This window comes from Phascolarctos cinereus, unplaced genomic scaffold (genome assembly GCF_003287225.1).
Source record: "Phascolarctos cinereus isolate Bilbo 61053 unplaced genomic scaffold, phaCin_HiC Scaffold_2;HRSCAF=192, whole genome shotgun sequence".
NCBI lineage: Eukaryota > Metazoa > Chordata > Mammalia > Diprotodontia > Phascolarctidae > Phascolarctos > Phascolarctos cinereus.
The window spans coordinates 272481056-272504872 of record NW_027555625.1 but is presented as its reverse complement, the minus strand read 5'-3'; the positions used below and the strand labels follow the sequence as shown (position 1 = coordinate 272504872).

General features: G+C 42.8%; 1 protein-coding gene across 1 annotated transcript; it reads left to right on the top strand.

Annotated features, from left to right (window-relative positions):
- Nucleotides 1–645: 645 nt before the first annotated feature.
- DNTTIP1 (deoxynucleotidyltransferase terminal interacting protein 1) lies at nucleotides 646–22468 on the top strand. The gene is made up of 13 exons (XM_020965622.2): nucleotides 646–862; nucleotides 1036–1106; nucleotides 2025–2121; nucleotides 10528–10626; nucleotides 13106–13174; nucleotides 13480–13536; nucleotides 13934–13992; nucleotides 15058–15103; nucleotides 17195–17253; nucleotides 17395–17455; nucleotides 19130–19201; nucleotides 21864–21919; nucleotides 22062–22468. The coding sequence occupies exons 1-13, from the start codon at nucleotides 758–760 to the stop codon at nucleotides 22198–22200; spliced, it is 990 nt and encodes a 329-aa protein (XP_020821281.1). The 5' UTR covers nucleotides 646–757; the 3' UTR covers nucleotides 22201–22468.
- Nucleotides 22469–23817: the final 1349 nt, after the last annotated feature.

The following is a 23817-nucleotide window of genomic DNA, read 5'->3' as shown; positions in this document are numbered from 1 at the left end:
TTTACATTAGGCCATCAGTACTGGAAGGGCATTTCCGAGGCCCCATTTTACAGCGACGGCAACCAAGATGGGCAGGAAAGGGAAAGGACTTTGCGCAAATGACTAAGAGCAGAGGTAAGCCTAGAACCCAGGTCTCCTGACTCCCAGGTGCCGGGCTTTCTCTGTCGCCCTCCATTCCTAGCAGAGACCCCAGGAACTTAAGAATATCAGAGGCAGAAGGAATCCCAAAGATCACCTCGACTAACCCGCTTCATTTTACAGAGGAGGACGAAGAGGCCCAGAGAGGGGAAAGAGACTTGCCCAAGGTCGTACAGCGACTACGTTTCTCTCCGTGGCCCAGGCGCACTGGGCACTTAGGGTCACTCAGTTTTCAACTACAAACGGCCCGCCCTGCAGTTAAACCCGCAGCCTCCAGGTGGTGTTGGGGTCGGGGTTGGGGGGGGGGCGCGTCCCATCAGCCACACCCTCCCCAGAAGCCCGGGCCGACGCCCACCCGAAGCCGCTCCCAGCCCGAAAAGCACCCAGCTCTCTCTCTTCCTCTTTCCTCTCGTTTTCAGACGCACGCCCCGCTCTGTTCCCATGGCAACCCCTCCGCCTGCCGCGTCGCTCTTCCGGGGGGTGGCGCGGCGCGGCGCAATGACGTGTGACGGACTCGTTTCCGGCCGGTGGTTGAGGGGCCGGGCTGGACCGCTGACTGCTGCGGGGGTAGCTGCTGGGGTGGCGGCGGCGGCCTGGCCGGGAGCGGGAGCGAGGGACCATGGGGGCCACTCGGGATCCAGAGCAGCCGCGGGGTCCCAGTGCAGCCGAGCGGGGCGGTCCCGAGCCTGGGGACGAGGGCTCGGCGGGGCAGCTGGTGGTCACGGTGAGAGGGGGCGCCGGGGAAGGGGGGAACGGGCGCCTCGGGCCGGGCCAGGTCGAGGCCTGTCGGGGCAGGCAGCCAGGCTGGGAGGGGGAGGCTAGGACTGAGCCCCACCTACTCCTCTGTTGCCTGGGATCTGGGGCGCAGGGGACTCACCAGCGCCTTGGTTCCCGCAGAACCCCTGGAACATCATGATCAAACATCGGCAGGTGCAGCGCAGGGGCCGCCGCTCCCAGATGACTACGAGGTGAGTCTGCTGGACCCGGGGACGCTGAGGGGGGCACCAGCACCAGCTGCCCCAGGAAAGGGGGAGTCCTCCCCTCTGGAGGCTGGGGAGGGGCCTGTGAAGAAGTCAGGAGAGCAGACCCTGTGTGCTGTAAAGGAAAAAGCCCTGATTTAGAATGAGGAGATCCAGAAAACAGATTGTCTCCGTTTCTAAAAATGTAAAATGAGAGGGTTTTTCTCCCTTGGGTGATTTCTAGGGGCATGAGATGGCTTAGATGGGTTTTAAGAGCATTTTCTACTCCAACATGTTTTTTCCCCAACGTTCTGAAAAATCAAAGATTGTAAAATAAACAGGGGTCAGTTGATGGCTAGCTGGTGACTTAGCCAAGTCCGTCATAGTCTTCCCCATGCCAGAATCCTTCACCTTGACTTAAGTCTCCTGGACTTTTCCAAGCGTTTGTGGTAATGATTGACCAGTCTTCAGAGCTTCACGTGTGTGTTTGAGTTTCTTTGGTTTTGGAAGAAATCAAGCCAAAAGTCTGTAGGCTCTAAGGCCTAGTTTATTTATATTCCAGTACCAGCTCCCTCCCAAGACAGATCCCAGTAACATTAATAAGGAGTTGATAGTTGGATATAAGCCCTAGGCTGGTATAATATGTTTGTTTTTTTATCTCCCAAACCAGGTTGTAATGTCTTTCAGAGCAAGGCCTGTCTCTTAATTTATAATACCTTAAATGTAGTATATACTCTAAATGTTTATTGATTGACTTTTTGAATGACAGTTTTGGAAGTTGATAAGTCATGCTTCTTTAAGGTTAAGTAGTTATTTAAGGAGTATTTAATGCCAGAGAAGCCATAACAAGAGTCATTGACCCTGGCAGCACAAAGATGAATCAAGCATTTGGAACCAGTGTGACGTTTTCCCCTTTTTGAAATGCAGCTTCACCGACCCTGCCATCTCTATGGACCTGCTTCGAGCTGTCCTACAACCTAGCATCAATGAGGAGATTCAGACAGTCTTCAACAAGTACATGAAGGTAAGTGATGTTGGAGAAAAAATAGGCAGGGAAATCCTAAAAGACCCACCCTGTTTGCTTGGATCTAATCTTCTACATCAGAATCACAGAATCTGAGTCCTCCTGGGACCTCCAAATCCACCTAATCCAACTTATACATGTCAGAAAATCTTCTCTATCAGCATTCCCAGTAAGTGATCATCAGAAAACATCTGGTGGGGATATAAGCACTCTCACACTGGGTCAGACTCGAAGTCCATCTATCCTACTGTTCTGTTGCTGATAGCCCTAAGAAATGTCCCATGGGAAGGTTTGGTTGTCTTCTCTGACATCAGCCTTAAAGGGTATCAGAAAGGATATCAGAAAGATGATGTCCCATGTCCTACTCAGATGATATGTGGAGCATTGCATTCAGATCTGGGTGGGTACCATTTGAGGGACAAATTGGAATATATCCAAGGGCAATCAATATGTTAAAGGGACTGGAATAATTATTGTTGTTTATTTGTTTCAGTCATGCCTGACTGTCTGTGACCCCATTTGGGGTTTTCTTGGCAAAGTTGCTAGAGTGGTTTGCCATTTCATTCTCCAAAGGGTTTGGAGACTGTGCCATAAAAAAATGGTTTGAAGAGCTTGCAGGTTTTTAGCTTGAAGTAGAGAAGTCTTTTGAAGTAGCATTATAGATAGATGGATAGATAGAGAGATACATAGATGGATGAATAGTTAGCTATCTGTGGTCATTTGAAGAGCTGTCATGTAGAAGAGGAATTAGACATGATCTGATTAGCCATAAATGGTAGAACTTACGTCAGGTAGAAATTTAAAAAGCAGATTTGGGCTCAACATAAGGAAAAAGTTCATAACAATTAGAGCTATCGAGCAGTGGAATGGACTCCCTTAAAAGGTAGGTAGTGAGATCTGTGTCACTGGAAATCTACAAGAGGAGTCTTGAGTGACCACTTGGGGCTATCATAGTGAAGATTCCCGTTCAGGAACAGATTATATTAGATGCACTCAGAGGTCTCTTTCAACTCTTTCAGCTGTTTATGGCTCTGTCATTGATTCACCTGTATAAGCCCTTTATATTTTCTACCTGTAAGGCTTCTTGTGGTAATGAATTCCATAGCTATTGTATACCTGTTGTATGAAGTAGGACTTAGCATTAGAAAATCTCAAATTTTAGAGGTTACTGAATCTCAGAATTGAAGGGGACTCCAGCTGTCTAGTCCAGTCTGTCCCTGAGAAAGAATTTACTCCATAGCTTTTGCTTAAGATCTCCAACAAAAAGGAGCCCACTCCCTCCAAAGCAGCCATCTTTCATTTTTTGATAGCTGTTGGGAAATTATGCCTTAACTTAAATCTTAGTCTCTATCTTTGCTACTTCTGCCTATTTCTTTTAGTTCTGCATGCTAGGGCCAAGCTAAACAGATTTACTCCCTCCTTAGAATGATAGCCTTTTGAGCACTTGGAAGACAACTATCACAGCCACCTAAATCTTTGCTTCTTCAAACTAAAGTATTCCCATTTCCTTCAGTGGGTCATCATGTGGCATGAACTTGGGCATTATCTAGCTAATTAATGTATTTCCTAAAATACAGTACTCAGAACTACACATAATACTCCAAATAGGGTCTGACCAGGGCACAGTATATATATCAAGACTATCTCTTCCCTTGTTCTTTGCCCTCTGTCTTTCCATGTAGTGTCACCCCTTGTCCAATGCATGGGTCCCTTCTATCATATCTCTGATAGATAACCATTCAGCCACTGCTTGAAGACCTCCAGAGATGCAGAACACACTGCCTAGTGTCAAAGAAAAATAGTAACACTCTGCATTTTAAACATAAGACTGCCAGAAACAATTTTATTTAATTTATTATTATTCCATATCCATGCCATTTCTACCTTCAAGAAATCTCCAAACTGTCATAACTCCTGTCATGCCCTCTGACATGTTTCTCTACCCCAAAACAATTTGAGGTAACATTTATAGGGATCTTGAACAAGGAAAAGATTAAAATTTGTTAAAGCATGATTTGGGGTTAGCATTCCAGAATAGTCAGTATTCTCTTGCTTCCTTGACTGTTCCACTTAAGTTCTAAAAGGACTTCATTCCTGTGATCAGTATCTTAATCCTTGAATGGAAAAGATGTCACAGCCTTTAGTTGATCTTAAATAAGTAAGACTTAAGATTAGTTTTCTACTTTGATCTATTTCCTGGAACCTTAGCTTTCTTTCTTTACCTGCTTTTCTAAAGGAAAAGTCTGGAAAGGGTTTTTGGCTGGAGAAAATATTATTCATTTGAATTAAAAAGAAGGTTTTTAATAAGTTTCCACATTAATAAGGCAACTAGTTCCACTGTTAGCTCTCATTATCTGTCAGTCAACAAATATTTATAAAGCACCCACTTTGTGCCAGGCTCTGCTAGGAGCTAGGGATATAATGACAAATCTGGTATAAATATAATGACAGTCTCGGTCCTGAAGGAGCTTGCAGTCTAGCCAGGGGAGACAACATGCACGTTAATAGATAACAAAACAGTTACAAGATAATTTGGGGTAGAGGAAATAGCAGCTGGAAGGTTCAGGGAAGGCTTCCTTTAAAATTTTCAGTTCCAAATTCTCTGCTTCCACTACCTCCACCACCCATTGAGAAGGCAAGAAATATGATATCCATTATACACATGAAGTCGTGCAAAACATTTCCACATTAGCCACATTGCAAGAAAGAAAAGGCAAGAGAAATAAACAAAGAAAAAAATATGCTTAAATTTACACTCAGAGTCCCATGAAGGTAGATCTGCATTTTTCATCATGAGTCTTTCGGAATTGTTGTGGATGATTGTATTGATCAGAGAAGTTAAGTCTTTCATAGTTGATTATTATTACAATATTGCTGTTACTATGTACAATGTTCTTCTAGTGCTGCTCATTTTATTTTGTATCACTTGATGTATCTTACTGAAACCATCCTCATTCGTCATTTCTTAATAGCATAGTAGTATTCCACCACAATCATATAGCACAGCTTGTTCAGCCATTCTTCAGGGTGGACATCCTTTTCCCTTTTCTTTGATCTCTTTAGGGCACCAACCTAGTAGTGGTATTGCTGGGTCAAAGGGTGTACACAGTTTTATAGCCCTTTGGGCATAATTCCAAATTGTTCTCCAGAATGGTTGGACCAGTTCACAACTCCACCAACAGTGCATTAGTGTCCCTATTTTTCCACACCTCCTCCGACATTTGTCATTGCCAGTATCGAAAACAAAAAGGGAAGATGCAAAACAAATGAACAGGAAATAAAGGAAATTATTAAAAAGTCATTTTTCTTTTATATACCAGTAAAGGTAATAAATGGATAAATGTTTACAAAAATATAAAATACCCACATTAACAAAAAAAATTTAAAAATTTAAATAACTCAGTCTCAGAAAATGAAATTCAACAATTCATCAAGAAATTCCTAAAAGAAAAAACCCCAGGATCAGAGGGACTTAAAAGTGAATTCTATTAAACATTCAGAGAACAATTAATTCCGATATTACATAACTTGTTTTCAAAAATAGTGAAAGAACAGATCCTACCAAACTTCTTGTGAATTTATAGATTTTAGCCATTGGATTTTTCAGGCTCTCATCACTTTCTTACATCGAATCTGTTGTTAAGTCCACTTCACTACATTTCTCACAACCCTTGCCTTCTGTCTACTCACTCTGCTACCAGTTTGGTTCAAGATCTCATCATTTCTCACTCATACAATTGTAGTAATCTCCTGACTGATCTTCCTGCCTCCAATGCCTCCCCTCTCCTTCATTCTCCACTTAGATGCCAAAATCATCTTCCTAAGGCACAAGTCTGACCATGTCACTTCTCTACTCAGAAACCTTCAGTATAACATTGAGCATGAAATGCCAGTTCCCATCCACATTCTGACCCCAACATCATTCTCCAGCCTTTCACTGAACAGGACTCCTAGCTGTTCTCTAAACTGGAAATGTCATTTTCCACTTCCTAGCATTCAGGAAGGTCAATCAATAAACATTGTAGATGTGTATCTACAGTATGTTAGGCAGTGTGCTAGAAACTGGAGGTACAAAAAGAGGCAAACAGTCCCTGCTTACAATCTAATGGGGGAGACAGTATGTAAACAAATATATAAAACAAGCTATATATAAAGTAAATAGGAGATAAAATTAATAGAGAGAAGGCACTGCAATTAAGAGGGGTCAGGAAGGCTTCCCATAGAAGGTGGAGTTTTAGCTGGAACCTGAAGCCAGGCAGGCCAGTAAGTGGAGATGAGGGAGAGCATTCCAGGCATGGGGGACAGCCAGAGAAAGTGCCCCAAGCTGTTGATGGAAGAGCCAGGAACTCAATGTCACTGGATGGAGGAGCATGTGGAGAGTAAGGTGTAAGAAGACTGGTCAAGTAGGAGGGGGCTCGATTATGAAGGTCTTTGAATGCCAAACAGCATTTTGTATTTGGTCCTGGACACAATAGGGAAGACACTAGAGTTTATTGAGCAGGGCAGTAACCTAATCAGACCTGTGCTTTAGATAAATAACTTTTGTGGTTGAACCAACCAACCTTAAAATCTTTACTTGGAACAACTTTAAGCCTGATTACAAAGGAACTTATTTCCACCGCAATCCCAGTGCTTTAGGAAAAGAAACCCAAAATCATAAATCAAATTATAGGCCTGAACAAATAGCCAATTCAGGAAAGTTTTGATAACATTGGTTAGTCAGAGCATTAGCTAGCCACTTTTCTCTAACCCCTTTGTATTCTGCTGTAACTCACCATTTTCAAGGAGGTTAGTGGATGTTTCAGATAAAATTTATTCAATTCGTTCTTACTACAGAGCATCATATTTGTAATCACATTTGAAATTTCGTAATAATGGAGTCATGTTCTCCCATTTACATACAGAAATAGGTATGGAGAAAACTTTGGCAGACCTTTTACTTATATTAGAGGCTGTGTTAGGCAGCGCAAATATTAAAACTGGAAGGATAAAGAGATGATTAAATTGGTCTGGAATGCCCGTGTCACAATTACATGTTGTGCAAGGCCTCATCTTGCTAGTAAATATGACGAAGAAAGTGAGAAGTCCAGGATGACTCCCAGGATGTGAGCCTGATGGCTTGGGAGGATGGTGTTACCCTCTTTAGTGATAGGGAAGGTAGGAGTTAGGGAGGGCTTAGGGGGAAAGATAGAGTTGCATTTTGGACATATTGAATTTAAGATGTCTAATAGACATCCACCTCAGATGTCTAAAAGGCAGTTGGAGATACGAGATTCTAGGTCAGCAGAGAGTTTGGGACAGGATGGGTAGATTTAAGAATCATCAGCAGGCTGATGGTAATTAAGTCCATGGGAGCCGATGAGATCACCAAGTGAAGTACGGTGGAAGGAGAAGAGAAGAGGGCCCAGGACAGAACCCCGAGAAACAGCTACAGTTAGAAGGTGGGATCTGGAGGAGGATCCAGCAAAGGAGACTGAAAAGGAGCAGTCAGATAGGTAGGAGGAGAACCAGGAGAAGGTAGTGGCCTGAAAACTAGAGAGAAGAGAATATTAAGGAGGAGAGAGTAATCAACAGTGGCAAAAGCCAAAAAGAGGTCAAGGAGAATGAGGTTTGAGAAAAGGCCATTGAATTTGGTAACTAAAAGATCATTAGTAACTTTGGAGGGAGCAATTTCAATGGAATGATAAAGGTAGAAGCCAGATTGTAGGGGATTAAGAAGAGAGTGAGAGGAGGGAAAGTGGAGACACCTGTTATGGAAGACCTTTTTGAGGAGTTTAGCTACAAAGGGCAGAGGAGATAAAAGACAATAGTTAGCAGGGATGGAAGGATCAAGTGAAGGTTTTTTGAGGGTGGGGAGACATGGACATGTTTGTAGGCAGTAGGAAATGAGCCAGTAGAGAGGAGAGATTGAAAATAAGTAAAAGATTGGGGATTACAGAGGGGGGACAGTGTGTTGGAGTAGGTGGGTTGCAATGGGATCACTTGAACAAGCAGAAGGGTTGCCCTTGGTTAAAGACTAAGGCCATTTCATCATGTGAAACAGGTAAAGGAAGAGAAAGTAGCAGAAGGCTTCTGAGTGATGGAAGAGGGAAGAATAGAGAATTCACTATGAATGGCCTCAGTTTTTTCTGTAGAATATATAAGGCAAGGTTCTCAGCTGAGGAGGCGAAGGGAAGCCATAGGAGGTTTGAGGAGGTATAAAAAGGTTTGAAAGAGCCATTGTGGAGAGTAGGATAGTGAATTGATAAGGGAGGTATATAGTAGGATTGCCTAGCAGTATTGAGGACCCAGTTGATGTTATGTAACATAAATTTGTAGTGGACCCAGGCAGAATGGTTGCATGATTTTCTCCACCTTCGTTCAGCTGCGCTTGTGTAGGAGTGAAAAGTGGTGGGACTAATCCAAGGCTGGGGCTTTGCTGCTCATAATTAGCCTTACAAGGGGGCTAGAGATTCAAGAGAGGAAGCTGGTGTAGTATTGAATTGGTTCACCAAAGAGTCAAGAGAAGAGAGTGGCTAATGCAGGGGAGAAGGCCTACAAGAGAACTGAGGGGTAAAAGGATTTTAAGTCACAGGGCAGACAAAGAGAAGGGTTTTTGTAAGGGAAGGCAGAGGGAGAGGTGAAAAGCCAGTAGATCATAGTAGGATAAGAATATTTCAGAGTTCTTGAACATAGCGGTGGTACATTTGTGGATGATGACAAGACCAAAGGTATGACTTTCTTTGTATGTGGTTGAAGTTGGGTAGAGGAGTAGCTCATGGGAGGTGAATAGGTTGAAGAACTGAGTGGTTAGGACATTTGAGGGAGAATCAGTATGTATATTGACGTTGCCCCAGTATGAAGACAGGAATTGGGGAGGAAAGAAAAATTGTAGGTTAGGTATCAAACTCATTGAGGAAGGAAGGCAGTTGACCCAGTGGTACATTGGGGGCAGAGGAGTCTATAAGACAGTAGTGACTGGCATTTTGATTGGGTGGTAGTTGTGAGTAGCATGGACTTCAGAGGAAGACAGATTACGGAGTGATGGAAGTAGGGGGAGAACCTTAAAATGGCAGGGTTGAGCAAGGAGTATTTCTACTCCCCCTCCTACTAAGTGAACCAAGGAGAATGAGTAAAGGTGTAGCCAGTACTGGAAAGACTGTGTCATCAGGGAGAAGCCAGGTTTCATGAAGAATTAGTCAGTGGAAGGAACGAGAGGAAAAGATTTAAGATGAAGAAAAGATTGTTGCTTAAGGAGAGAATAGCCATTCCTGAGGGCATAAGGGAAGGGCTGGATGGAGTTAGGGTGAAACTTTGGGGTGAGAAGGTTGAGAGCGATGAAAATGAGGAATCAAGGGGCAGGGGTATGGAATGAGATGTGGATGATGGTCTGCAGGAATTCAAAGTCACTGGGATGTTAAGGGTGTGCCCAGGTGTGAGAATGGTCACAGTTGAGTGAAGGGTGCCAGTTCTCTGCCATCAGAAGACAGGTGAAGCAGGAAATAGAAGGCCTGAAGTCAAAGGGAGGTTGTTCACATCCCATTTGGAAGATTGATCATCCCTTATGCTTTCAGCCTTGCCTTATATATTCTTCAGAAAAACTGAGGCCATTCATAGTGAATTCTCTATTCTCCCCTCTTTCCCATCTTCTGTCACTCAGAAGCCTTCTGCTACTTTCTCTTCCTTTACCTGTTTCACATGATGAAATGGCCTTAGTCTTTAACCAAGGGCAACCTTCTGCTTGTTCAAGTGATCCCATTCCAACCCATCTACTCCAACAGACTGTCCACCTCTGTAATCCCCAGTCTTTTACTTATTTTCAATCTCTTCCTCTCTACTGGCTCATTTCCTACTGCCTACAAACATTTCTAAAACTTTATTTTAGAATCCTCTTCCTTCTGGGTCAGGTCAGGTGCCACCTCTTTCTTAAAGCCTTCTTTGATTCCTGCAGCTAAAAGTCACTCCTGAGATTTTCTGAGAATACTTTGGATCTTTCCTTTATCTCCATTATACCCTGCTTAGTATTAAATCTCTCTCTCTCTCTCTCTCTCTCTCTCTCTCTCTCTCTCTCTCTCTCTCTCTCACTCTTTCATATGTCCCCCCCACCCACCTTCCCAGTACAAGGTAAGCTCCTTAAAGACAGAGACTGGGTCATTTCTTTCTCTATATTCACAGTGCCTAATGTAGTGCCTTGATTATAATAGTCACTTTAAAAATGTCTGTTGGAATTTGCAGAATCCCAATTTGTTTGACATTGCAGAAGAACAAACCTTCTGATGATTCCTCACCCTTCCTAGCCCTGTTAGTTATATTCTTGAAATAGATGAGCAAAACTGCCCCTTGTCATTTACCCTTACTGATAATGAGCAACAAGGTAAATGGGTATGATGACAAGGTCTTTAACCTTTTCCTTGGTCTTCTCTCTAGTTCTTTCAGAAAGCAGCATTTAATGTCAGAGACAATGTCGGGGAAGATGTTGATGCAGAGCAGTTGATCCAGGAAGCCTGCCGAAGTTGTCTGGAACAGGTAGGAGCCTAAGGAGGTAGGGGTTATATAGTCGCAAACCAAAGCTGTCTAGGGACTTTCTGAATGAAGTCCATCATCTGAGAGCTTTCTGATAATACCTGTCAAACTGTAATCCAACTAAGATCTGGAACTAGTAGTTTATATATTCTGAAGCAGCCATCAAGGTACTAAACTTCAGCTTAGTAGCTGATATATCATCTTTGCTACTGCTTGGTGGATAATATTGAGATGGTCACTTCCCTTCTCAGTGGCTCAATTTGTGTCATGCTGCCATAAAGTATTAGGTTTTGGTGGGACCATGGAGATAACATAAGCCAGAATTTTCAAACTAATGTGGACACCAAACACGTTAGAATTTAAAATGTTGAAAGACCAATTTGGGCATCCTAGAGGTGTGGAATACTTCTGAGATAAAAGAAGGGTCAGGTGAATCTTGACTGAGAATAGAAGAAATTAAGCCAATCTTCACACTGAAAAATTGCCATACAGAATAAGTACTTCTGATTTGTGAATAATTTACATTTAATATATTAAAGAAGAAAATAGTGTCATGACATTGTCTAGTAAGCCCTTGTTCACTTCATGTGGAACATCAGGATTCTTTTTCTTTTGTTTAAATTTAAAAAAAACATTCTAGTTTCAATTTAAAAGCATCTGTTGTTCTCACCTTTATCCCTGTCCTCCATTGGGAAAAGAAAAAAAAAGCTTTGTAACAAATGCACTTAGTCAACAGATTTTCACATTGGCTGTCTCCAAAAATGTATGTTTCATTCTGCATCTTGAGTTCACCACCCCTTGTCAGGAGTGGGGAAGCAGGCTTTGTTATCAATCCTTTGAAGTTGTGATTGATTACTACATTGATCAGAGTTCTTGAGTCTTAGATAGATGTTTGTCTTTACAGTGTAGTTGTTATCGTATAGATTGTTCTTCTGGCATGATTTTATATGAATCTCCAGCTTTTTCTGAAATTGTCCCTTTCATCATTTCTTATGGTGCAATAGTATTTTGTTACATTCATAAATCTTAGTTTGTTTAGCCATTCTTCAATTAATGAGCACTCTAGTTTCACAACAAAAATAAATATTTTTATGTATGAGTCCTTTTCCTCTTTCTTTGATCTCTTCAGAGTATTGGCTTAGTAGTTATATTGCTTGGTCAGAGGGTATGCACAGTCTAGTGACTTTCCAGAATGGCTGGACCAATTTCACAGCTACACAGTGTACTCATGTGCCTGTTTTCTTGCAGTTCTTCCAACATTTGTCATTTCTCTAATCGTTGGTGATTTGGGAACATTTTTTGTTTTTTGTTTTTTGCTAGGCAGTGGGGTTAAGTGGCTTGCCCAGGGTCACACAGCTAGTGTCAAGTGTCTAAGGCCACATTTGAATTCAGGTCCTCCTGACTCCAGAGCCAGTGCTCTATCCACTGTGTCACCTAGCTGCCCCATGGAACATGTTTTTTAATATGGTTGTTGATAGCTTGGATTTTTTTTTTCCTTTGAAAACTGCCTGCTCATATCCTTTGACATATCCTATTAGGGAATAGCTTTTGTTCCTATAAATTTGAATCTATTCCTTATGTGTGTTGGAAATGAGAATCATTGTTTAGAACCATTTGAAACACAGTTTGAAAAATACTGATGATGGGCCAGTCTCTTCGTTTTACAGATGGAGAAACTGAGGCTCAGAGAAAAGAAATGGTTTTCACAAGTCACAGTGTAATGGAGAGACTACACTTAGAATCAGGGACTCGATTAAAGGATTCTAGTCCTGACTTTTTCTCACCTACTGTGTGCCATTGGACAAGTCATTTAACCTCTCTGATGAGTTTTCTCATCTGTAAAATGTGAGTGACAATACTTGAACTAGCTACTTCAAAGGGTTGTTGTGAGGAAAATATTTTGTAAACAGTAAAGTGCCATAAGAATGTCTACTGTTATTTATCAATAACAAAGTTGAAAGGGCAGCTAGGTGGTGCAGTGGATAGAGCACTGGTCTTGGAGTCAGGAGGACCTGAGTTCAAATCCAGCCTCAGACACGTGGTATTCACTAGCTGTGTGACCCTGGGCCCTTAACCCCAATTGCCTCACCAAAAAAATAAATAAATAACAGAGTTGAAGCTATAACTCAGGTCTCCTAACTCTAGCCAAGAACCTTTTATGCTGAATTTCATGGGGACTGTTAGTCCCTTCCCTATTCCCTTCTCCTTGAAAGGAAGGAATGACGTCATTTCTGTAAACCCCTGCGTGTTTGTCAGAGAATATGCCTACTTTTGCCCAATGTTGTTATTAATAGTGATCAAAGTGTCACCTAGAATCCCTCTATATTAAGACATCAGCAGTCAAAGGTAGAGAGTTCCAAAGAGAGGAGTGCTAGCACACAAGTACTATAGCATTAGTATAAACCAGGCAAAGAGCAAGCTTTCCCCTCCTCTACTACTCACCTGCTAGATTTTTTTTTTAACCTTTGCCATCTCCTCTTAGGCTAAGCTGCTGTTTTCGGATGGAGAGAAAGTGATACCCAGACTGACTCATGAACTTCCTGGGATGAAGGTTAGAGCTGCTTTGTCCTGGGAGCACAAATGGGTTGGAGTAGTCCAATTTCAGGGAGGGGTAAGCATCTGACACTGGCTGGGAATTTGATCTGACCACTCTTTAGAGGCACAGGAGCTGAGTAGCATAAGAGATGATTGGATCTCTTTCTGGGGCCTAGGGAAGATGCCATCCTACTTCTAGAAGAGGAGGTCTTGGTCAGTGACTTACGCCTATGGGATATATCCTCTGCAGCATTATCAGGAAGTCCGATGGTCTCCTCTGAGACTTCACTGCCCCACTGATTTTCCTCTGTCCTTTCCCAGCGTGGCCGGCAAACAGATGAAGAATGTGCCCATCGAGGAAGCCCTATCCCAAAAAAGGTAAAAAAAAAACAAAACTCACATATATTCGTGTGTGTGTGTGTGTGTGTGTGTGTGTGTGTGTGTGTGTGTGTGTGTGTGTTCCTGTTCCATCTGGTAGCCAGGAAGAAATCAGTTAGGCTTAAATGGGAGGTACTGGTCTTCCCAGAGAATCTGAACCTCACCCCTTTGCCTTTACCCTTCCCCCAGCCCTGATGGAGGAACCTTCAAAGATATTGCTTCTACCCAACCCCTTACAAACACCATCTAGTTTCTTAAGCTGTGGTTTCTTCTAAAAACAAAAAAAGAACTCTAGTGGTAGCAATCAGCCCAGGGTAGGATACTGGGCAGGCAGGATCCCAATGGGTGTAGACTGTGGAGCCAAGATCTCCTTCTGATGGGCCATTTTCTATTGCAGAGGAAGGGACGGCCACCAGGACACATCCTTTCAAATGACAGATCAACCTCAGGCATGGTGTAAGTAGGGACTGGGGTCTGGGCTTTCCAACTGGCATCTAGCATGAGGGCAGATGAGGTTAGGGAACAAGACAGGGGCATTACTGCATAAATGGGGAGGGAAGCTGTCGTATAGTTGAAAGAGCAGTGGATTTGGAGTCAGAAGGCCTGGATTCAGATCCTACCTCTATCATATAATAACAGTGTGACCTTGGGCAAATCACTTTATCTGAACTTCAGCTTCGTCATCTATAAAATAGGGAATTAATGAAGCCTGTTTTACCTACCTCACAAGGTAGCTTTAGTAATCAATTCAGATTGTGAATGTAAGGCACTTTCCAAACTGTAAGGTGCCATGCAAATATCAACTGTCAATAGTAATCACAATCTGAAGCAAATGAGGGAGAGGAGACAAGGGCTTTCTGCACAGTTGAATTAGATTCAAGGGGCAGCACTAGTGAGAATCCCAAATGTTTTGATTAACTGGGTAGGACAGATAGGTGAGGAGATTAATATTCATCCTTGGCTTAGGTGTGTAATACCTTGCATTTTTTATGACTTATATATGTAGATTATCTTAATACTCTTCACAACAACCTAAGAAGAAAGTAGTATGAAGATTATTATATTTTTCTCTTTTTAAATAATAAATTTTTTTGATGCATTATGCAAATAACACTAAACACAAAATTAACCCTTATCCCCCAATCCCTGAAAATAGTCATGGAAAACATCATAAAAAAGAAATTATTAATGGTAGTACAGGCTACTATACACTTGAGTAGTTTTCTGTTTTAAAAGAAAGAAAGAATGAATCCTTAACTTGAAGAAGTTAATACCAACATTGTCCATTATGTTTGGTCTGAATTTTGTACAGGGATTTTATCTCATTTTACAGATGGAGAAACTGAGAGTATACAGCAGTTAAGTTATTTAGCCGAGGTCACACAGCTAGTTAGTGACAGAAATATGACTGCAATGGCTTCTAGTCTGACTGCTCGGAACTGAAGCGAAGTTCTAACGTCTTAATTACTGACCTTACAACTTCTCTGAACAGTTGCTGATTCTTCTGTTTTTCCCTGCCAGGTGGAAACCAAAATCCTGTGAACCAATTCGGAGGGAGGGTCCTAAGGTATAGTATCTGACTGTGACAGTGGTTGGCCCAAATTAGGCCCTTTTTCTGGCCCCCAAGGACTCTGGAGAGTTACTTTCTGTCCTGCTGTACATTAGAAAAAGAGGGGAATCTTGTTTTCCCCTGTGGAATATGTGAGGTGCTTCAACACCTCACATTTCTATAGCACTTTACAAATTGCTTTTCTCAGGGAGAGGTAGAATAGGGTACATTATCTCGCACAAAACAGTGGAGGGGAAACGGGAAGGTGAGAGGAAATGAGGGAATCTTATTCTCATAGGATTTGGCTTAAGGAGGGAATAACATACACACTCAATTGGGTATGGAAATCTGTCTTACCCTACAGGAAAATAGGGGAGGAAGGGGACAAGAGAGCAGGGGAATGATAGAGAGAAGGGCAGATTGCAGAAGGGGTAATCAGAAGGAAGTACTTCTGAGGAAGGACAGGGTCAAAAGAGAATAGGATAAATGGGGGGCAGGAAATTAAGGGAAATAGAGTTAGTTTTTCACAACACGTCTACTATGGAAGTGTTTTGCATAACTGCACATGTATGGCCTGTATTGACTTGCTTGCCTTTTCAGTGAGGGTGGGTGGGGTGGGAGGAAGGGGAAAAATTTGGAACCCAAAGTTTTAAAAACATATGTTTAAAAAAATGTTTCCACGTGCAACTGGGAAATAAGAAATACAGGAAATGAGGTATAGTAATGTATCTTGCCCTACAGGAAAATAGAAGGGGAAAGGGATAAGAGAAGGGTGGGGAGAGAGAGAAGGGAGGGCAGACTAGGGGAAGGGGTATTCAGAATGCATGCCATCTTGGGGTGGGGGGAGGGGCAAGATGGGGTGAAAATATGGAATTCAAAGTCTTGTGGTAAAAATAAATAAATGTATATACCATAAATAAATAAATAAAAATAAAAGGCAAAAAAAACCCAAATTGCTTTTCTCATAAGAAATCTGAGATATAGGTAGTAGGGGTATTGGTATCACCATTTTGTAGGTTAGGTGGCAAATCCATGAGAAGAGAGGTGACTTGACTTAGGTTACAGAGCCAGGACTGGAACTGCTGGTTATTCCAAATCTAATGCTTATTCTAGTACACCACTGTGAATGGGAATGAAGGGTTTGGTTCCCTGTTGAGAAAACTTTCTCTGCTCCGCACAGACCCTAAGCTCACTGGCTTGGTAATGGACAGGGCTCCATGAATTTGAGACGTTCTACAAAATATCTTCCTTTCCCTGCCTGAATTACCCATCCAACTCAAGTCCTGTCTTCTCTATGAAGCTTATTATGATTTATTTCAATCTTTATTAATGTCCTTTGCTTCTGAAGAGGAATGTTATCTATACTTTTTATCTTTAAATCAGGATTCTGCACCTAGCTATACGATGCCTGCTGTCGTTCTGTGATGTTCTGTTTGTGTCATCTCATTTCTCCAGCGAACTATAAATTCCTTGAGGACAAGAAACCAATATATTTATGAATCCTCATTCACAGAGCTGGGTACATGCTCAAAAAATATTTGTTGAATAAATGTTTGAAAAGTAACAATCATTTCCATGGAAAGAGCTAGACTTCAAATGAGATGACCTTGTGTTCAAATCCCAGCACTTAAGAGCTATGTGACCTTGGCCATGTCACTTAACTTCTGAGCCTCAGTTTCTTCCTGTATAAGTTAGGAAGATCAATTAGATGAGCTCTTTTCAAAGTCCCTTTTAGTACTAAAAGGGACACATTGATCTACCTTATCTCTCATCATTGTAGAGGGAGTTTTCCTGTTACCTCTTGAAAACAGCCTTCAGCTAGAAGCATAAAGTATTCACCCCTTCTTTGGTTCAAGAAGCACCATAGATGTAGTGAAAAGAGCATTAGACATGGATTCAAGTTTCAACTTTGCCATTTCCTAGCTGTGTGACTGACCACATCATTTCCCAGTTCTGAGCGTCAGTTGATAATATTTAGACCTTCCTACTTCACAAGCTTGTGATTAGAGCATTTTTGAAAACTGCAGTTTGTAGTTGATTAATTAAAGGTTGAGGTAGCATCTGTCCTGCCTAACATACTCATCTTCTGCTTCTCTGCTCTTTACACAGTGGGATCCAGCCCGGCTGAATGAATCCACTACCTTTGTGCTGGGCTCTAGGGCCAACAAGTAAGAAATTAGACTTTGATATTCCTGGGAGGGAGCAGCACAAGGGTCCCACAACTGGCAGGTTCTTGAAAGAGGACACTGTCCTTCTGTCCTCAGCTTGCTGGAAAAACCCTGACTCCATTCCCCCATTGGTTATTTTAGGGCCCTTGGCATGGGAGGCACCAGAGGAAGGATCTATATCAAACACCCACACCTCTTTAAGGTAAGTAATGACTGCCCTGGAACATTCCCTTCTGCAGTGTGAAGAAAACAGTTGTCAGGAAAGATGGCACAAGGGAGCTTCCAGTGGCATGACTGTCCTATCTTGCCTGCACAAGTTACAGTAGAAAGAATACTGAACTGGAAATAAAGAGGCACCCAGCTTCTAGGTCCAGCTCTGCCACCAGCTCAGCAGGGGACCTTGGGCAAGCTGCTTCCATATTCTGGGGCCTCAGTTTCCTTATCTGTGAAATTCTGCATTGGCCCTCCAATGTGCTAGGATTTCTATGAAAATGAGAACAGCTAGGGCCAACTTCTTCAGTACGACAGTTTGTCAGCACATGCCACAGTTGAACACACATGGTGCATACCCTTTTCTACTTTGTTCCTGCTCAGTCTCCCTTCATTAAAAACTGATCCTCTGCCAGTCTCTCATTGTTATCACCTGTTCTCCCCTCCGCTCCTTCCCCCTCCTCCATCCCAGCCCTATCTACAGGCTGGAAAAAGTAGAATTTAGGTGAGAAACTGATCTTATCAGAAATGTGGGACAAAGGAAAAACATGATTGTTAGAAAATTTTTGTTATCTTGCTTTAGTCTAATTGGGTTTTGTTTTGTTGTGGGTGGGATTATAAAGGGCTAAGGGGGTGCTAGGGAAAGGATGAACAAAATGGAGAGCGACAGGGTTTGACACTAGCATCACCTCATAGGAGATACACTCACCAGTACCTTGTAAGTACATATTCCCATAGAAACCTAACAAGAATGGATGGAACAGCAGCCTGGTGGCATAAAAGGAGAGATTTGCAATTAGGAGACCAGTTGAGATCCTAGTTCCCACATTAGCTATGTGGTCATAGGCAAGTTCCTTTATTTTTGAGTATCAGCTTCCTCATCACTAAAATAGGATTGATTATACCTACTGAAGCCATCTCATAGAGTTGTAAGCATTTGGCAAACATTAATACTATAAAAACATGAATTTTTATTCTTGAAAGAAAGCTGAGTATATTCCCCCTTTTAACCTTCCTTAACTATTTTTCCTTTAAATTTCCTTTAAAATTTCTTATGTGGCCAAATGACTTTAGAAAAGCACATTAAGGGGCAGGTAGATGGAGCAGTGAATAGAGCTCCTGCCTTGGAGTCAGGAGGACTTGAGTTCAAATGTGACCTCAGACACTTGATGCTTACTAGCTATGTGACCCTGGGCAAGTCACTTAACCCTGATTGCATCAGCAAAAAGAAAAAAAAAAAGAAAAGCATATTACAAGGCTAATAGTAAGGATATGTTTGGACTTGGCAGTGCTTAAGCATGGCAGTTCATCCCACCAAGCCCTGAGGAGAAGCTTACCACACCCTTAGCAAGACATAGCCTAAAAGTCATCGTGACTTCACTCAAGCCCAGAGGGCAGCCTGGTGCCTGAGACCACCTGTGCTTTGAATAAGTAGAGAATGGCTGAGGGGAAGATGTGGCCTAGCCCCTTGTGGATCTGACCTGTACTGACCTGTGCTTAAAAGTAGTTGTTGAGAAAGACCCAAGGACTGTCTGTTGCTATCTGAGACCAGAACAAGGCTATGTTTCTCCATGAGATCCACCAGATAGAAAAGGGCTTGGGGACACAGATCAGGAAAAGGCCAAACCAACCTGATCTCCCCACCCTGTGGTTCCCTTCCCTACAGTATGCAGCTGACCCCCAGGACAAGCACTGGCTAGCAGAACAGCACCACATGAGGGCCACCGGTGGCAAAATGGTAAGTGTCCTTTCCAGTGGTTGGTGAGAAAGGGTCTATTGGGATCAGGGGTCAGGCTTTGTGAGGTCAAAATAAAAGCTCAGTTGTCAGGTTTTGTTTGGGGAGGAGAGGGGAGGGCTTCTAACCATGAAGAAGACGTGTCTTCATCTTCCACACTATAGGATCCGGGGTCATCAATCTAGAGCTAGAACAGATTGAAGAAGCGGTTTTATCTCATCCTCTCTTTTTACAGATTACTAAAGCACAAAAATAGTAATCATCAGAAGTGGAATTTGAACCCAGGTCCTCTGTCTCTAGAATTAGTGCTCTTTCCACTATTATATAAAGGGTATAATTCCACTTGTGAATTGTGGCTCTTTGTAGCTGGGTAACTTTGTTTGTTTTTTAATGTGAGGCAAGTGGGGTTAAGTGACTTGCCCGGAATCACACAGCTAGTGAGTGTTATGTGGTGTGAGGTCAGATTTGAACTCAGGTCCTCCTGACTCCAGGGCTGGACTCTATCCACTGCACCACCTAGCTGCCTCTAACATGGAAAATACATCAGGCAGCTAGGTGGTACAGTGGATAGAGCTCCAGCTTTGAAGTCGGGAGGACCTGAGTTCTAATCCAGGCTCAGACACATAACACTAGCTGTGTGACTCTGGGCAAGTCACTTAAACCCCATTGCCTCATCAAAAAAATAAAAGAAAAAGAAAATACAGATTACATACACAGTAGATGCTAAGTGATTTCAGAGGGATAAGAAGAGACCACATGTAGGAGGAATAGCATGTGATATGCATATTGAAGTGTGCTAGGGATTCTAAGGGTCATATAGGAGGGGGAACCTTTCAGGCACTGGTAACTACCTGCGCACAGACACGAAAACTGGAGATAGAATGTTGTGTGTGAGGAACAGTAAGCTGGTGAGTTTGGCTGGATTTTCAAGTGTGTGGAATGTGGAAAAAACCCAGAGAGATAGATAGAACCAGAGCATAAGGGCTCTGCATGCTGGGTGGAGAGGTTTGTGTTTGACCCTAGAGATAAGGAGTCACCCATGCTTCTTCAGTAAAGATCTGAGCTTTGGCAGTATCACTATGGCAACTGTGTAATGGCTTAGAGAGAGGAGAGACTGGCAGCAAGGAGAGAGCAATGAGACAGCTATTACAGTCGTGTTAGGTGGAAGGCATAAAGATCTAAAATAGGTGGTGGTTCTGTGACTGGAGATGACAGAATGACTGTGAAAGACATGGAAGAAGAATTGACAAGATACTAACTGGATATGGGCTCTGAAGAAGAGTGAAATGTCAGGGGTGATGCCACTCCCGTGGAAAACAGGGAAGTGAGAAGGAGGAGGTTTGGGAGGGGGAAAATACTGGGTTTTCTTTTGTATCTGTTGAATTTCGTGTTGAATGCTCGTGAGATAGCTAGTGGCAAATATCCAAATCTAGAACTCAAGAAAGATACTGGCGCTGGCTATATAAATCTAGGAGTCGTCTGTGTGGCAATCATTGGGACCAGAGAAGCTGATGAGATCACAGAGAGAGCAGGAACTATAAAGAGATTAAGAAAAGGTCTAGGACCCAGCTTTTGGGTACAAAAGGTGTTAAGCAATGAGATTGATATGGACGATAGTCTAGTAAAGGAGAGTGAGGACGGGTGGCTGGACTGGTAGTTGAAGAACCAGGAGGAAACAGTGTCAAGAAAACCTAGAAAGGAGAGAATCCAGGAAGGGATGAAGAGTGGTCAGTGTCACATGTTGCAGAGAGATCAAGATGGATGAGGACTGAGGAAAGGCCATCAGATTTGCTAATGAAGAGATTATTTGTAAGTTTGGAGAGAGCAGTTTCCATTGCCTGATGAAGTGAGAAGCCAGATTGCAAAGGGTTAAGAAGTGAATGAGAGGAGAGGAAATGGAGGCAGCAAGTGTAGATAATTTGATCTAGGAGTTTGACTATGAGAGAAAGGAGAAAAATAAGACCATAGCTTGAGGGGTGTGGCAGAGTCAGGTAAGGACTTGTTAAGGTTTGGAGAGACCTGGATGTGTTTATAGGCAGTAAAGAAGGATCCCGTATGGGGCAGGTAGGTGGTGAAGTGGATACAGCACCAGCCCTGGAGTCAGGAGGACCTGAGTTCAAATCCAGCCTCAGAACTACTCACTAGCTGTGTGACCTGGGCAAGTCACTTAACCCCCCCCAAAAAAGAAGGATCCAGTGGATAGGGAAAAACTTGAAAATTAGAGAAAAGGGAGATACCCAATTCTCTTAGCTTTCCCTGGAATCTCGTAGGGTTAGAAGAAGCCTTTCTGAAGCATTCATTCCCTACTCCAGCATCCTGAACAAGCAATAGCTTAAATACCTCCTGTGGCAGGAAACTTACCACCTTCTAGAGAAACACATTTCACTTTCAGATAGCTACAGTTTGTTAGAAAACAAAATGTACCTCTGACTTTCACATATTGGTATTATTGTGCCTTCTGGGGTCAAGAAGAATAAATCTAATTCCTCATGCATGTGACAACCCCTGTCACTTGTCTGTGCCCCGGTCTGCCTACTTTTGAGACTAGGCTCTTACCTGGACTAAAGTTTCTCCTAAGAGCCTCTCCTCTCCCATTCTGGAAGCAGTAAGGGAAGCCCAAGAGCCTTCATAGCTTTGGCCATTCTCCTTTCTTCTCCATCTGTAGGCCTATCTCCTCATTGAAGAAGACATTCGAGACCTAGCTGCCAGTGATGACTACAGGTGAGAAACCCCCAGAACCAGCCTCAGGATCCCCCTGCTGTTGTCCCCAGTGGCCAATCCCATCTTCAAACATGGTCCCTCATCTTTACTACCCTGTTCTTCCATCCCTTCCCCTCTCTACCCCTAACCATTGCCTCCCCAGGGGCTGCCTGGATCTGAAGATGGAGGAGCTAAAGCCCTTTGTCCCTCCTTCCTGGATGGCAGAGAAGATGAGGAAATACATGGAAACACTCAGGACTGAGAATGAACAGCGTCCTAGTGAAGTGCCTCCTGAGACATGATGTCTAGCTCCTTGGTTGCCCCTGGAATCCTTCGTCAGGTGTCCCTCAAACAGGACTTAAGGCCAGGTGCCCCCTCCTCTGGCTGTGGGGAAGCTACACTGCTGCTCCTTAGCCTGTTCTCCAAGGGCAGCTTTCACACAGGGCCCAAACTGGTTTGCAGCTGGTCACTGTTCAGCACCCCCAGAGAGGCATACTTGGTTTTGTGTTTTTGTGAATTTATTGGACTGGAAAGCACTTGAATGATTTGTAATAAATACAGATGGTAGAACCTACTGTGGAGACTAGTATGTCCAGATGAGAGCAGCCAGATGCCCTGGAGAAAAGGTGGGTGTTTGGAAAGAAGGCTGGTAGAGGCCCTCGCTCTCTAGAGTGAGAACAGTCGTGATAACAGCTTACATTTCTGTAGTGCTTCACACTCATTCAGTAAATATTTATTGAACACTCCCTATTTGCAGAGCACTGTGTCAGTACTGGACAGATAAGTTTAAATAAAACACCTCCCCTCACCAGAAGCAGCTCGGTCTGAGGAGGAGTATTAAAAAAAACATGCCCGTCCTTTATAATCTTTACCTTACTTCAAGACTTAGTTAAGGGGTCCCCTTATCCACGGAGCCTTCCTTGATCCCCACCTCCTACCCCCCCAGTTAAATAGTGTTTTTTCCCTCCTCAAATTATATGCTTTTCTGTATAGGTTATCATGATTGACTGCTGGGCTTGGACTCATCAAAAACCTGGGTTCAGATCCTACTTCTGCACTAGATAGGACTTAGTAATCATTGTAAATTATATAAATTATATCATGATTATAAATTTTATAAATATAATATGAATTTTGTAAAAATTATAAAGTATATAAACTTAGTAAATCGTAGATAGGTTCCAGCACTTACCCACACTGTAATCATGTGTATCTCACCATATTCTTACTATAACATGTGTAAATTCCTTGAAGGTGGGGAATTTTTTTGTCTTTGTACCCCAGCACATTTCCTCAAACATACTTAATGTTTGTTTAAATCGTACATAGATAATTAGAATACAACCGATAATTGAGATGTGCAAAAACCAGGTGCTATGTCAGGTCCAAGTGTCCCTTGTGCAGTTAGGTGGTAGAAATAACAATGTTTCTATTTTACAGATGAGGAAACAGGCTTGCAAAGACATAACTTGAAAGCGATAGCTGAGACTCACACATCCTGGCTCAAATTATCTTGCTCTTTGCACTGTACCAAACTGCAATAAAACATGGCCTACTTTATGTCTCTTCCCACTTCTACTCTATAAGAATTCAGGCTAATTCGGGAGGAAAATCGGTGTGACTTCTTACCTCACCAAACCTTTTTAGCCCCTACCTCAAGACACTGGACGAACAACTGATTCCTAATTCCTCCAATAGAAGACAGATACAGAACATCCAGATGCAAGAACTTGGTAGTCACATAGGCCCATGGAATAATTGTAGGTATCTGTGGTGGGCTGTCCCCCATTGTAAGAAGGGGGTGGTTCTGCTGTTCTAGAAGTGGTCCTTGAAGATAAAGAGGTGCTTCCTCTAGAAAGAAACTTTGAGCCCTTTTTCTCCCCTCTCCTTTCTATCTCCTTTTTCCTTCCCTCCTCTCT